Raw genomic sequence first — 14,614 nt, forward strand, 5'->3', positions numbered from 1 at the left:
CCTAACAGGATGCCTCCCCAGGCCCTACTGGGAGTGTTATGTAATACACTGTATAAGCCTCACACCATCTTCTAAATTCCAAAAATAATTCCATAGCACATCAGGCCCTAAGGGCTTTGGATAAGTGCTTATAAGCCTATACTTCTACAGAGGAGAAAATATAATAAACTTTGTTGTTATTTTTCTTGTTCCATTGGCTTTTCATTGTAACTAACTCATTCCCACCTCTAGTCTTTGTACACCCCGTTCCCCCACCAACTTGGCCCTTCCTGCACTTTCTTTCATCAAAGTAGAGTTCAGAACTTACCTCCTGCAGGTGAAGTTTCCTGGTTAGTCCAATACGTTTCTTCACCTGAATATCCACTTTAGATTTGGGACAGATATTTTCCCTGATCATACTAGTATGAGCTTTAAAGAGATCCAACAACTCATAATTTACTGACGGCTCATCCAGTTATCATTGTGAGAGACTTCAGCCCCTTCCAAAGACCTTCCCCCTCCATTTCTCCTGTAAGTTCCTAGATCAGGTTCAGTAAGCTTATGTCACCATACCTTTCCTGCTCCCATATCCACCCTTAAAACCACCCTAGATATGGTTTATGACCCTTTTTCCTACTGAACCCTTCAGCACAGCCTCTACCCCAAAACACCAACTAGAAGAATCTGAGGAGGAGGTGGGCTCAAAACTGCCTGTTCTTGACACATGGTGCTTACAGGAATTAAATATGAGAACTACTGGTTTAAAGGTTTGCAGGTCAGTGGCAGGTCACAAAATTTAAGAAATGAAATATGGTTGTAATGAATGTCAGTGACAGCTGCAGCCTTCAGCTGAAAAACTGACAGTTCCCATAGGTAGTTAGGTTAAAATGTACCTCATGCATAATTTTCATAATAAAGATGAAAAACTTTCAGTAGTCTGTTCAATATTGACCCTTGTCTAATAGTTCAGTATTTGTGTGTGTGTGTGTGTGTGTGTGTGTGTTTGTTAGTTTCAGGTGTACAGCAAAGTGATTCAATTATACATAATATACCTATTCTTTTTCAGATTCTTTTCCATTATAAGTTATTACAAAATATTGAGTATTGTTCCCTGTATTACAGTAGGTCTTTGTTGTTTATCTATTTTATATATAGTAGTGTGTATATGTTAATCCCAAACTCCTAATTTATCCCTCCCCACCTTTCTCCTTTGGTAACCGTAAGTTTTCTATGTTTGTGTGTCTATTTCTGCTTTGTAAATTAGTTCATCTGCATTTTTTCTTTTTAGATTCCACATATAGGCAATATCATATGATATTTATCTTTGTCTGACTTACTTCACTTAGTATGATAATCTCAAGGTCCATGCGTGTTGCTGCAAATCACATTATTTCATTCTTTTTATGGCTGAGTAATATTTCATTATATGTATATATATTTCATTTTACATATATCTATATATATATATATACACACACACACACACACACACACACACACACACACACACACACACATGTACCACACCTTTATCCATTCATCTCTCAATGGACATTTAAGGTGATTCCATGTCTTGGCTATTGTAAATAGTGCAAATAGTGCTGCAATGAACATTGGGGTGTGTGTATCTTTTCAAATTAGAGTTTTCTCTGGATATATGCCCAGGAGTGGGATTGCAGGATCACATGGTAACTCTATTTTTAGTTTTTAAGGAACCTCCATACTGTTCTCCGTGGTGGCTGTACCAATTTACATTTCCACCAATAGGGTAGGAGGGTTCCCTTTTCTCCACACCCTCTCCAGCATTTATTATTTGTAGACTTTTTAATGATGGCCATTCTGACCAGTGTGAAGTGATGCCTCATTGTAGTTTTGATTTGCATTTCTCTAATAATTAGCAATGTTGAGCATTTTTTCATGTGCCTGTTGGCCATCTCTATGTCAATTCAGTATTTCTCTTCACCATTTAAAACGTTTTTTGAAACCATACAGCTATCTGATGAATTTTTCAAAAACTCTTCTGCCATGGCTCCTTCCGTACCCCTCTCCTTTCTTCCTCTTTCCCTTTCTCTCTTTTCTCATCTTCCTCTCAGGAACAACAACAATAAAAACAAATCTGTCTCTTTTCTCCTGCAAAATAACTTAGAATCCTTTTTAGTATTTTGAGCATTACCTAAGTCATAATCAAGAATAGAAAAACGGAATACACTAAGCTCCATTAGTGGGACAAAAATCACTGCTATGGGAATGCAGGCTATGGGTTCACATGGTCCCTTGCTTCTGCATTTTTGTTGCTACCTGAACATATACATTATGAAATGCCATAGTCAATATCTTTATCATCATCTAAAGGGTATGTATAATGGGCTGAAGGGTGACCCCCCCCCAAGCATATGTCCACCTGGAATCTGTGAATGTGAGTTTATATGGAAAAGGGTCTTTGCAGATGTAATTAAGGATCTCAAGATGAGGTCATCTCAGATTATCTAGGTGAGCCTACATCCAATGAAAAGTGTCTTAATAAGAAGAGCAGGACTTCCTGGGTGGCTCAGTGGTTAAGAATCTGCCTACCAATGCAGGGGACACGGGTTCGAGCCCTGGTCCAGGAAGATCCATATGCTGCGGAGCAGCTAAGCCCAAGTGCCACAACTACTGAGCCTGTGCTCTAGAGCCTGCATGTCGCAACTACTGAGCTCACGTGCTACAACTACTGAAGCCCGTGCACCTAGAGCCCGTGCTCCGCAACAAGAGAAGCCACCACAGTGAGAAGCCTGCGCACCCCAACGAAGAGTAGCCCCTGCTCGCCGCAACTAGAGGAAGCCCATACACAGCAACGAAGACCCAACGCAGCCAAAATTAAATTCAAAAAAATTTTTTTAAAAAAGAGCCACACATTTTACAAAAAATAAAAATAGGGCTTCCCTGGTGGCGCAGTGGTTAAGAATCTGCCTGCCAGTGCAGGGACACGGGTTCGTGCCCCGCTCCGGGAGGATCCCACATGCCGCGGAGCAGCTAGGCCCGTGAGCCACAACTGCTGAGCCTGCGTGTCTGGAGCCTGTGCTCCGCAACAAGAGAGGCCGCGACAGTGAGAGGCCCGCGCACCGCGATGAAGAGTGGCCCCCGCTCGCCACAACTGGAGAAAGCCCTCGCACAGAAACGAAGACTCACCACAGCCTAAATAAATAAATAAATAAATAAATAAATAAATAAATAAATTTTAAAAAAAAATTTTAAAAAATTAAAAAAATAAAATAAAATAAAAATAAAAGAGCTATAGACACACACAAAATTTTGAAGGTGAAGGCAGAGATTGATGTATCTACGAGCCAAGGAACACCAAAGATGAGGAGCAGACATTAGAAGCTTGAAGACAAGAAAGATTTCTCCACTAAAGTCTTTAGAGGGAATGTGGCCCTGCTGATACTTTGGTTTGGGACGTCTAACCTCCAGAACTATGAGAGAATAAATTTCTCTTGTCTCAGCCTCCAAGTTTGTGGAAATTTGTTATGGCAGCCCCAGGAAACTACTACAAAGGGACTAGGAGTAACTAGCCCTATCTTTTTACAGGTACCCTCATCTGTCAGCTTAAAAGTGAAAATATTGGGACTTCCCTGGTGTGCAGTGGTTAAGAATCTGCCTGCCAATGCAGGGGACATGGGTTCGAGCCCTGCTCCGGGAAGATCCCACATGCTGCAGAGCAACTAAGCCCGTGCCCCACAACTACTGAGCCTGCACTCTAGAGCCCACGAGCCACAACTACTGAGCCCGTGTGCCACAACTACTGAAGCCTGCACGCCTAGAGCCCGGGCTCCACAACAAGAGAAGCCTCCACAATGAGAAGCCTGCACACTGCAACAAAAGTAGCCCCCGCTCGCCACAAGTAGAGAAAGCCCGCGCACAGCAACAAAGACCCAACGCAGCCAAATAAATAAATTAAATAAGTAAATTTTTTTTAAGTGAAAATATTTCTGCTTTTCATAAATTTTGCCTATTTGGGGCTTTTAGCTGTCGAGTAGAGAGAATCTTCACCCACTCAGGAATGGCTGGATTTGACACATGGCTCCTGAGAAACACTCATATAAAGAACGATGACTTATGTAGAGGAAATACCACCTTATGCTTGAAAGTGTGGGCCACTAGAGTCAAGTTTGAATTCTAATTTGAGCCCTAGTTCTCCAACTCATTAACCATGAAACCTTAGGCAATTATTTAGCCTTTAGACTTTAAACTAGTATATAAGAGCTAAATATATGTTAGTAAATGTTAGCTGTTATTTAGCTCCAATCTTTATGATTATTTTGTTTGTCTGCTCCATGTGGCCGCTTATTTTGTCTGTCTGTTTACTTATCCTTTTCCATGACTGGAAATGGCTACCCCAGTCCCAATCTTACATGATGTTTTAGTTCAAAATCCACAGGGGCTAATTAGAACCCTGCTGTTGCTTATTTCAGTTTCTTGAGAGAGAGACCATGATATGTGTTCAAGCCATTGTGCATATTAACTACCACTGACCTGACCTTCTGTAGATGGAAAGACAAAACCTTTTTGAAGGGGATGTGTGTAGGAGGGCAATGGCGAGCATTTCTAGTACACTGAAGCTTTTTAAATCTCATATATTCAAACCTCTTTATTTCTTCCTTTATAGCATATGCTTTTGAGTTCATGCTTTAAAAAGTATCTCTTACCTTGAGGTTATATATTCACACATATTTTATTATTTTATTTTCCACATATATTCTCTAATATAATTTGAATTTATTTATTAGAATGGCATTTTTCTTTTCTCCAAATAGCTAGCTATTTGTTCCAACGTGATTTTTTGAACAGCTCATGCTTTTCTCACCAATTTGAAATACTAATACTACTAATGATAACATTTACTAAGTGTTTTCTAAGTGTCAGTTTGTGCTAAGTCTATTGCATGGATTACTTCAGCTTAGTAATATTATTATCCACATATTACAGCTAAGAAATGGTACACTTGGGATTTCACACCCAGGTCATCTAACTCGAGAACTCATAGTTTTGACAATTATGCTATTCTTATAAACAATTTGGATCTATTTTTGACTTAAACCACAAGGAAAATTATTGACATAACTGGAAGTCCAGATGCAGGGCAGGCAACTGACTTGGCTCAAGCTCAGTGTGTCCGTGACTCTCTTGGCTCTGCTCTTTTCCATGTGTGGCTTCATCCTCAGGCTGACAGTGAGATAGATGTAGCAATTTCAGCCCCCATATCCATACACAGAAATGTCCAGCAGAAGAGAAACAGGATTTCTACTTTAAGAAACTCTCCCATAAGGACAAAGCACTTTCCCAGACACTCCAACAAGATTCTGCTGAAGTCTCATTGGTCCAAACTGGGCCCCATGCCCATTCCTGTAACAATCAGGGGCAAGGAGGATGGTATTAAATAAATCATGCAAGCCACCCCTAGAGTTAGAGATGGTATCAGCTTTCCTTTGGCACATGAGCTACATAAAAGTGAGGGAGACTCTCGACATGGATTAGATGCAGCTCTCTGACACAGAAAACCTAAAACAACAGTGGATGTAACAAGTTAAAAGGCAAATCAAGTCTGGAGGTAAGCAGTATAGGGCTAGGATGGCAGCTCCATGGTAACCCACGTTCCTTCCTTTTCTCTAAATGCTCTGCCATTCTCAACATACGGCTTCTACTTCAAGGTCCATGATAGTTCTGGGGTCAACCTTCAGGAACCAAGAAGGAGGAAGGATTGAGAAGGGAGAGACTGATTTCTTCCTTTAAGGACATATCCCAGAAATCACATGACACACTTCTGTGTACAACTTATTGGACGGCACTTAGTCATTTGGCACCATCTGGCTGAAAGAAGCTGAGAAATGTGGACTTTATTCCAGATAACCGAGCCCAGCTACAAATCCGGGATTCTACTGCTAAGGAAGAGGGGCAGAAGACATTTGGAGAGAATACTGCAGTCTCTGCAACAGGTGGAAACATGAATTCAGTTGGGGTTCTGATACAGAGGAAGAAAAGGGAACTAATTTCTTGTTAAGCAACAACAATGTATCTTGATGCCCTGCTTGGGTCTTTGGTCCAGCCTTAGACTAGTCAGTAACCCAGTGGTATCAGAAACTCTGATTGGACATCCTATGTTACACACCCATTCCTGGAACTTGACTGCAGAGTTATCTCAAGCCAAAACTCATGATTGAGGATTGAAGATGGAGTGGTTCCCTACAGAGATTTGTTTGTATTTTTTGAATTTTTAAGGGTTCTTTATATATTAAAGATTGATGATATTAAGCTTTTGTCTGACTAATATGTTGAAAATGATTTTCTAGTTTATCATTTACCCTTTACCTTTATAGTGAAATTATTATAGTTACCATTTTGACTTATAGAAATTTAACATTTTGTATAATAAAATATTCTTTGCCTTTACATGTTTTTCTACTTTTATGTTAGAATGATTTTTCATAAACAAGAATCTGGTAAGTGTTTGCCTATATTATCCTCTTTCTATGATTGAATTTTTTAATCAGTCAGGAGATTCATTCTGCTGCAAATGTAACAAAAACTCCACTTAAAATGGCTTAACACTAAATAGGGTTTCCTTTTCTCAGGTAATAAGTTCAGGGCTGGTTTGATGGACTTACTATATCTTCAAGAATCTAAGCTCATTCCACATTTTTGTTCTATAATCCTTAATTATATAATTAATATACAGCTTTCCCTCAAGTTCATAAATGACTACTGCAATTTTAGGCATCACATCTGTAGTCTACTTAGAAAGAAAGAGAAAGGGCAAAATGTAAAAGCTGCATGTCACCTGAATCTGTCTATTTTATCAGGTAATCAATATCTTTCCTGGAGACCCCATCTGCTAGATTTCTCATTGGCCAGATTTAGATCACATGACTACCCAAAAGAGCAAGGGAATCTTGAAGAAGTAAATATTTTTATCTGAATACATTGCTATCCTGAACAAAATTAGATTCTTTTATTAAAGAAAGGGAAATGGATATTGGGTAGACAACACCACCTGCCATAATTTTCCATGTATCATTTTCTGATATATGACATAAAACAAGGAGCTAACAATTTTTTCCAATTAGTTAACCAACTTTCCCAGCATCTTTACTGAATAAATCATTCTTCCTTCATTGATTTGGAATGAAACTTCATTATATTTTAAAAACTCACAGAGGTTCCAATTCCAATAATGGCAGGGTAATACCTAATAGACCAACCTTCTCCAGATAACAAACTTGGGCAAAATACAGAAAACAACCATTGAAAGCACTGAAGAGAAGAATCAAAAGAAGAAACTGGAGAGTTGTTGGCACTTGAGAGAGGGAAATGACACTAGATGAGTTTCCCAATTTTGTAGCTTGTGCTCAAGGGCAGACCCCAATCAGTGTCATTTTTAGGATTGAAATCTGCCATCTTACTACCTTGTAAAAGCAGAAGGAAGAGTTTGGGGTTTCTGTAGCAGCTGGAAAGTGAAGGGAGACATCCCAGAAAGGAAAGAGCCACAGTTCAAGAGCACCAAATTCTGTATGTAAACCCTTCACAAATCTCTATTTGTCCCCTGAAATACTCACAGGGCAGTGTAGATACCAAGAAGCCCAGTTAAGATTCAAGTAATTAAACAGAGATTTCATCTGGTACCTACTGCAAGAGACACAGAGTTTCAGCCAAGTTAACTGCTCACCAAAAAATAAAAAATAAAAATTAATACTCTTTGGAGGAATATGACAGAATCCAGAGACTCTTTCAATATCAAGGATACAATGAAAAATTACTGCACATACAAGAATAGGAATATGTGACCCATACTCAGGAGGGAAAAGCAATCAATGGATATCAGTCCTAAAATGACCCAGATTTTAGAATTAGCAGACAAGGATTTTAAAGTAGCTGTTATAATAATGCTGAGCAAAGAGTCTAAGGTCTCAGGACACCACTACTCTCTCCTCTTGGAAAGGGTATAATGAATAGGTTATGCTATCAGGCATATGTCCACATATCCTCCAAAAAACTGAGTGAGAATTAACCAGGCTGATGAAAGTAAGAAAAGTGATATGGAGTAGAAAACAAAGACAGGAGTTTTCATTCCCCTTCCATAGAAAGTAAATCAGTGATAGGCCTCTGTGTAGAGAGCCCTTGCCAAACCCTTGGATTCCAGCGCTCTTGGGTCAGAGGTGGAAAAGTTAGCAGCTGTGGAATTACATGGCTCTTTCATAATCCACTTATTTACCATCTTTACTAAAAATTTAACTAATCCCTCTTCAATGAAGGCTTTCCTGCAGCCCACTCCACACTGCATCCCAGTCTCATCAAGGGGAGTTTCTTTGATACCTTAATGTTTTTTCTCTTTCAGAAATTCAACACAGCATAATAATCTCTTTGGGGAGTAGAGAGAAATGAAGACTCAAAGGGTAAAAGGACTTCACAGGGGTTACAAAGCCTGCTACTGATAAAACACAGATCAGCTCTGTCAGAGTTGAAATAGGTCCCCGTGTTAACCCATCTCTATATCATTTAGGGAAAACAGCTAATCCACTTATTGCTGCCTATTCTGCAAGCAAGTTTGCTCTGGATGGGTTCTTCTCCTCTGTCAGGGTGGAATATGCAGTGACCAATGTCAATGTGTCGATCACCCTCTGTATCCTTGGCCTCATAGACACAGGTAAGGTCAAGAGATTGGAATAAATGGCCTGTAGATGGATTGTCTTTCTTACCATTGTGGGTAAAGAGGGTGCTGAACTCCCTGATATCGTCGTGTGTCATGCAATGAAAACCAGTGACAGCGCTAGTCCCCCTTTAATGAAGGGGCTCCACTGTCATTAGTGGAGCCTCTGACTGCTCTTTGACCCTTCTTTCCATTCTGACCACCAAGTGTGCTGAGTGACACCACACTCATCATATGACCCAATTCTGAACACCTTAATGTCCTCATGAAAACTCAATGGCCATTATTTTCCTATGTGAGACTTATCAAATGTGAGTTTGTTTTCCTTAATAATACACCAGTAATAAGACATAGATATCATGGGCCCTTTGATATGATGCACTGAGAAGGACACAGTATCATTTTGGGGGTATTCTTACCAAAAATTCATAACCTTATTCTAATTATAAGAACAGTGGACAAACCCAAATTGAGGGGCATTACACAAATCAATTGAACAGTACTCTTCAACAGCATCAAGGCCATGAGAGACAAGGAAAGACTGAGGAACTGTCAGAGATAAGAGGGAAAATAAGAAGAAATTACTATTAAGTGAAATCCTGGATAAGATCCTGGAATATATAAAGGATATTAGTGAAAAAATAAAGTCTGCAGTTTAATTAGTAAGGTTGTTCCAATTCTATCGTATCTATTGTTGATAATTGTACAATGGTTATGTTGTTGTGATTGAAGAATATAAGGAAAAACTTTGCACAATTTTTACAACTTTTCTGTAAGTCCAAATGCAAGTTTATCTAAAACATGTGGCAAGTATGATAAGAAAACTTTATTTAAGGGACTTCCCTGCAGTCCAGTGGTTAAGACTCTGCACTTCCACTGCAGGGGGCACGGGTTCTGTCCCTGGCTGGGGAACTAAGATCCCGCATGCCGCGCAGACAAATAAATAAATTAAAATTAAAAATTTTTTTAAATAGAAAAGTTTAAGAGTAGTTGAGTAAATTGAGTAGTAGTTACAGAACGAGAGAGAGAGAGAAACAAAGAAACACAGTGAAACAAGGATGGAGAGAGAGAGAGAAGCTGGGCAAGAAGGACACGAATACCTGGAGGAAGAGAGCAGGTAACAATAGTTTCCTTCTAAGTGAAAGTGGTTGGTGTTGACAAGGGAGCAAAGGCCTGGATTCTCGTCCGTCATTTCCTTTTATAAATCAGTAGTCGTTATCATACCTCACTCTGGTTTTGCCCACTGACACTTCCCATCATATGACCTCTATCCTCATTCTGCTCCCCCATATTACTCCCTCACTCCAGCCAAAACACCCAAGAGAGGAGTATGATTCAAATCTCCCAACAAGTAACCTCCAGCTGCCTCCACAAATCTTCATCCAGTTAGATGGGGCCCGTATGAACATTAAGCCTCCCTTTGCCCAATAGGCCCTAAACATACCCAGTCTTCTCCACGTATTCCTGCCAGGGCCCGTGGACCTTGCGGAGCAAGCACTGGCCAACAGCCCCTAAAAGCTAAGCTGTTGGTGTCTGCAGGCCTTCTATCGTGTAGACTCTACTAGTCTTAGATAACCCCACTCTTCTCTTGTCGTTCTACAGAAACAGCCATGACAGGAACTGCTGGAATATACAATGCAGAAGCATCTCCAAAGGAAGAATGTGCCCTGGAGATTATCAAAGGGGGAGCTCTGCGCCAAAAGGAAGTGTATTATGACAGTTCGGTCTTGACCCCTTTCCTGCTGGGAAATCCAGGGAGAAAGATCTTGGAATTTCTCTCCTTACGAAATTATAATATGGAAATATTTATAAACAACTAGGCACTTCCCTAGGGCTAGGCATGATAAGGGAGCTTGGAACAATTCTGCCTGATATTTACATGAGCTCCATCACGAAGGTATCTCCCCAGAGAGATATGAGTGTCCCCAGGGGGTAGCAAGTCACATATCACATCTCACAATTTAAAGAAGTTCCTCTAACACTTATACAGTAGAAAGTGTATGAATGTCATGAACCAGCAATTGTGAAACTGATAGTAACAATAGATATAATTACAAGATAGTTATATCAAATTTATCTCATATGTAATAATGTTATAATGCTTAGTCAATATTAATTATAATAAAGGTCACATAAACTTTATAAATTCATACCTCATGGCTGTAAATTCAGTTCATTCAGTACGGCTCCATTAAAACCATAACCTATACATGTGAAATTTTTCAGTGCACATTTCTTATTTTGTGATATGATCCTTTTATCTCTTTTTGAGTTGAAGAAATCATCCTGCTCTTCATTTAGTGAACATCGTGTCTTTACCATTTTGTATATTTCAGATACTCTATATTATTTCATACTGCTCCTCTGGGAAGGAGGACATCTGGGTATGAACAACCAGGGCAAATCCAAAGAAGTGGAGGTTCCTGGAAACTGGAGCCACAGAGCCTACACTTGTTTATTGTACTCAGAGTGCATCAAGCATCTGTACACTACATGTGAACACTCAGTAGTATATTAGAAGTTTGTAGAGGAGGGGTTGGAGTTCAAATCCTGTCACTCACACATTTAGTCATTCATTCATTCAACAAATACCTATCAAACACTTGCCAGGCATCACTTGACTACAGCAAAAGAGGAAACAAAACATTAGCAACTCAATAAAGCCCTATATTGGCCAGGTCCCCCAACAGGTAAGAGTGGCAAACTTGATAATTTTAGTAGAGGTTAATGAAAAGGAGCTTTTTTTTTTTTTAATTTTTGGCTGTGTTGGGTCTTCGTTTCTGTGCGAGGGCTTTCTCTAGTTGTGGCAAGCGGGGGCCACTCTTCATCGTGGTGCGCGGGCCTCTCACTGTCGCGGCCTCTCTTGTTGCGGAGCACAGGCTCCAGACGCGCAGGCTCAGTAGCTGTGGCTCACGGGCCTAGTTGTTCCGCGGCATGTGGGATCCTCCCAGACCCGGGCTCGAACCCATGTCCCCTGCATTGGCAGGCAGATTCTCAACCACTGCGCCACCAGGGAAGCCCCGAAAAGGAGATTTTTTACAGAAGTGTGGGCAAGGTTATAGGGAAATCACAGAGGTAATGTAGCATCTCAGGGTTAGTTGCAGCTATTTCCAACCCTAGGCCCACCATTGGGAAAAGAGGTGAGAACTGTTATAAAAGCCCAGATAGAAAGAAGTGTTTGCAGAGTGCCACATGACAGGAGCTATGACATTCAGTTAAAGGATGCCACCAGCCCATCAAGGACCACAGGGAAGGGATCTGGGGAAATAAATATACCAGCCTCATTCACTTCCCTCCCTCTGATTTCTTGCTGGTATTTTCTATTAGGTGAACAAAGGGGCAAAGTGTAGATTGATATAAACAATACAGGTCAGCATACCCATACACAGAGCAGGGTGGAAAAGGATGGAGAGTGTTTGGAGGGATAGATGGTGTATATCTAGCACAAACCCAACACTCCCAAATGTAGAGTTTCCATGGGAAGTAATGCTGAGACACAAGACATGGGTCTGGAAGTGTAGGGTAAATTTCCTTTTCTCGCTTCTTAATTTAAATGGCTGGTCAGCAGAACAAATTGGAGTCCATTGAGCTGCCAGCCCCATGGACAAGGAGCTGGATCTGGGAGTGTGAATATGGCTGGACTTTCCTTAGTCCATAACATGGACCTTCCCAGGTTATGTCCAGGGCAAGGGAGCAGGAGAGACCTGACTGAACCTGTGTGTGAGAAAATGGACCAAAATCCTGAAGTCTGGTTTCTGACTATACAGCATAATATACACACACATACACATGTAAAATGAGGTCTAGTAGATGTCTTGTTTTCTGACCAGTCAGATTAACACTCCTCAGTCTCCTGTAGAAATGAGGCTCCCTCTTCACAGACTTTGCTGATGACATAGAGTGCAATAATTCCTTAACTGAAGGGTGGGGACAATATTAAAAGCGACTTAGAATTTGCTTGGGTAGAGGTTAAATGTCTTACTACATGAGGTTTTCCCCCAGAATCCAAAGGGGATGATCTCAGAAATTAGGTCTGAGAACCAATACCACTGACACCCTCATCATTTGCTGTCTTCACTAACCTGGACATTACAATCCCCTTGTCTTCAGCAGCATGACTTTACTCTTCCAAGCAGGTTCAGGGCTGCCGGACTTCTTACATGGTGGCTCCGGGCCCCAAAGGCACATGTCCTGAGAGACAGAGCCAGGCAGAAGCTGTATTGCCCATTACGACCAACCATATGTTATTAGTGAAGCAAGTTTATGAAGATCCACCCCATTTCAAGGACAGGACATACAGACGCCACCTCTTGGTAGAGGGTTGTCATGTCACATCGTAAGAAGAGCATGCAGTGTGCTCATAAGGAAGATCATAAGGTGTATGGATGCAAGTAAGAAACTGCTGTTCCAGACCCAGAATCGGGGGCTTCTGTGGGTGGCACAACTGGGGCAAGAAGCCAGGTTTGCAAGAGCTGAGGCCCTGTAGATTGTCAACAGGATGGGGACAGGAGGCTGATGAGGTGGAAAGGAGACAAATGCCGAGACTGGGGCTTGACTGGATGACAAGTTTACAGCCAGAGTCAGATTAAAATTAGTTTTGCCTTCAGGCTGAACTTTTAGGGTTCACCTTAGGCCCAAAGACATAATAGGATTTCAGCCTGGGACTTCCCTGGTGATCCAGTGGTTCAGAATCCGCTTTCCAATGCAGAGGATGTGGGTTGGATCCTTCGTTGGGGAACTAAGATCCCACATGCCTCGGGGCAACTAAACCCATGCCTAGAGCCCTGCACAACAAAAGACGCTGCATGCCACAACTAAGACCAATAAATAAATAAATAAATAAATAAATAAATAAATAAAATTCAAGGATCTTTAAAAATAAATACATAAAAGACTTCAGCCTGAGTTCAGTAGAAATCAGCTGCTTCTTGATTCTGCTCACTTATAACTTATTAGGCAGCATGGGGAAAGCAGAGAAGCTATAAAACAATATTAAGGTAGTTAGCAAACTAAACTTGTGGTCTTTCCAAGGGTGTGTTGGTAAATGCTTAACAACTGGCTCTCCCGAAAAGAAAAAAAAAGAAAAAAGCCCTGATGTGTAATATTTGCCTACTTCCATGATACAAATACTCTCACCATGGTCAATTTGAAGCCACCAGTTGCCACCACTGAATTTGTATTAGCAGAGCTAAGCACTGTCAGTTCGCTCAAACCTGCACAGCCGGCTCCAGCACTCAGCCTGACTTTCACTTTCCACATTCTTAACAGAATTAGTTATTCTTAAAGGGCCAGCTCAATGCCTCGCTCCTCTTCCAAGGACTTGCAAGTAACAGGACAGCTTGTTTCCATCATTGCTGGAGAAGAAGAAGGAACAAGGGCTCCCTGAGACAGGGGACGGTCACATTCTTCAACTCTAAGGACGTCAGCATCTTGCATGAAGTCATGGCCTTAACCCAAGTGTCTGCAAGCCCTGAGTCCACCTTCATGTTCGCTAGCACTGCATTCCCCTGGGAGCAACAGAAAAACCCCTGCAATGGCTGAATCAAATAGAGATTTCTTTTCCTTCCATAACAAAAAATCTGGGAAGAGCAGACCAGCACCTTTGGCAGCCAGGCTCCTTCTATATTTCCAATTATCCATCCTCCTACTTGTCACGGTGGGGTCACAAGACAGCTGCCCCACCTTCAGGATCATGCCAAAAAAAAAAGAGAAATGTGAAGGGCCAAATGTGTGCACCAGCTGATTCTGACCCCTAATAAACAGCCAACAGGAAAGCCCCAGCCAGGACTTCCGCTTACATCCCATGGGCTAGAGTCACATCTTGGGTCCCTACAAGAGAGGTTGAGAAATGGAATTTTCAGCTGAGCACATTTCCACCCCAAACAAAAATGGGGTTCCGTTAGGCAACCACAAGTGTTTGTCACAAACGTAAATCACCTCAGAAACAAGTCTGAG

The 14,614-nt window shown here is 41.1% G+C and overlaps 1 protein-coding gene and 1 long non-coding RNA gene across 3 annotated transcripts in view; one reads left to right on the top strand and one right to left on the bottom strand.

The window, feature by feature from the left end:
• Positions 1–10,809, top strand: part of HSD11B1 (hydroxysteroid 11-beta dehydrogenase 1) — a 48,449-nt gene extending 37,640 nt beyond the window's left edge. For both annotated transcript variants that reach the window (XM_082400544.1, XM_082400543.1), the window contains exons 6-7: positions 8,513–8,656; positions 10,262–10,809. In XM_082400544.1, coding sequence (XP_082256670.1) covers positions 8,513–8,656; positions 10,262–10,479 — 362 coding nt within the window. In that variant the 3' untranslated portion in view covers positions 10,480–10,809. The remainder of the gene's footprint in view (positions 1–8,512; positions 8,657–10,261) is intronic.
• The window catches only part of LOC309632954, a 36,622-nt gene that overhangs the window by 15,834 nt on the left and 6,174 nt on the right, over positions 1–14,614 (bottom strand). The window lies entirely within an intron of this gene.

This window comes from Balaenoptera borealis (assembly GCF_965194805.1).
Source record: "Balaenoptera borealis genome assembly, chromosome: 1".
Classification (NCBI taxonomy): domain Eukaryota; kingdom Metazoa; phylum Chordata; class Mammalia; order Artiodactyla; family Balaenopteridae; genus Balaenoptera; species Balaenoptera borealis.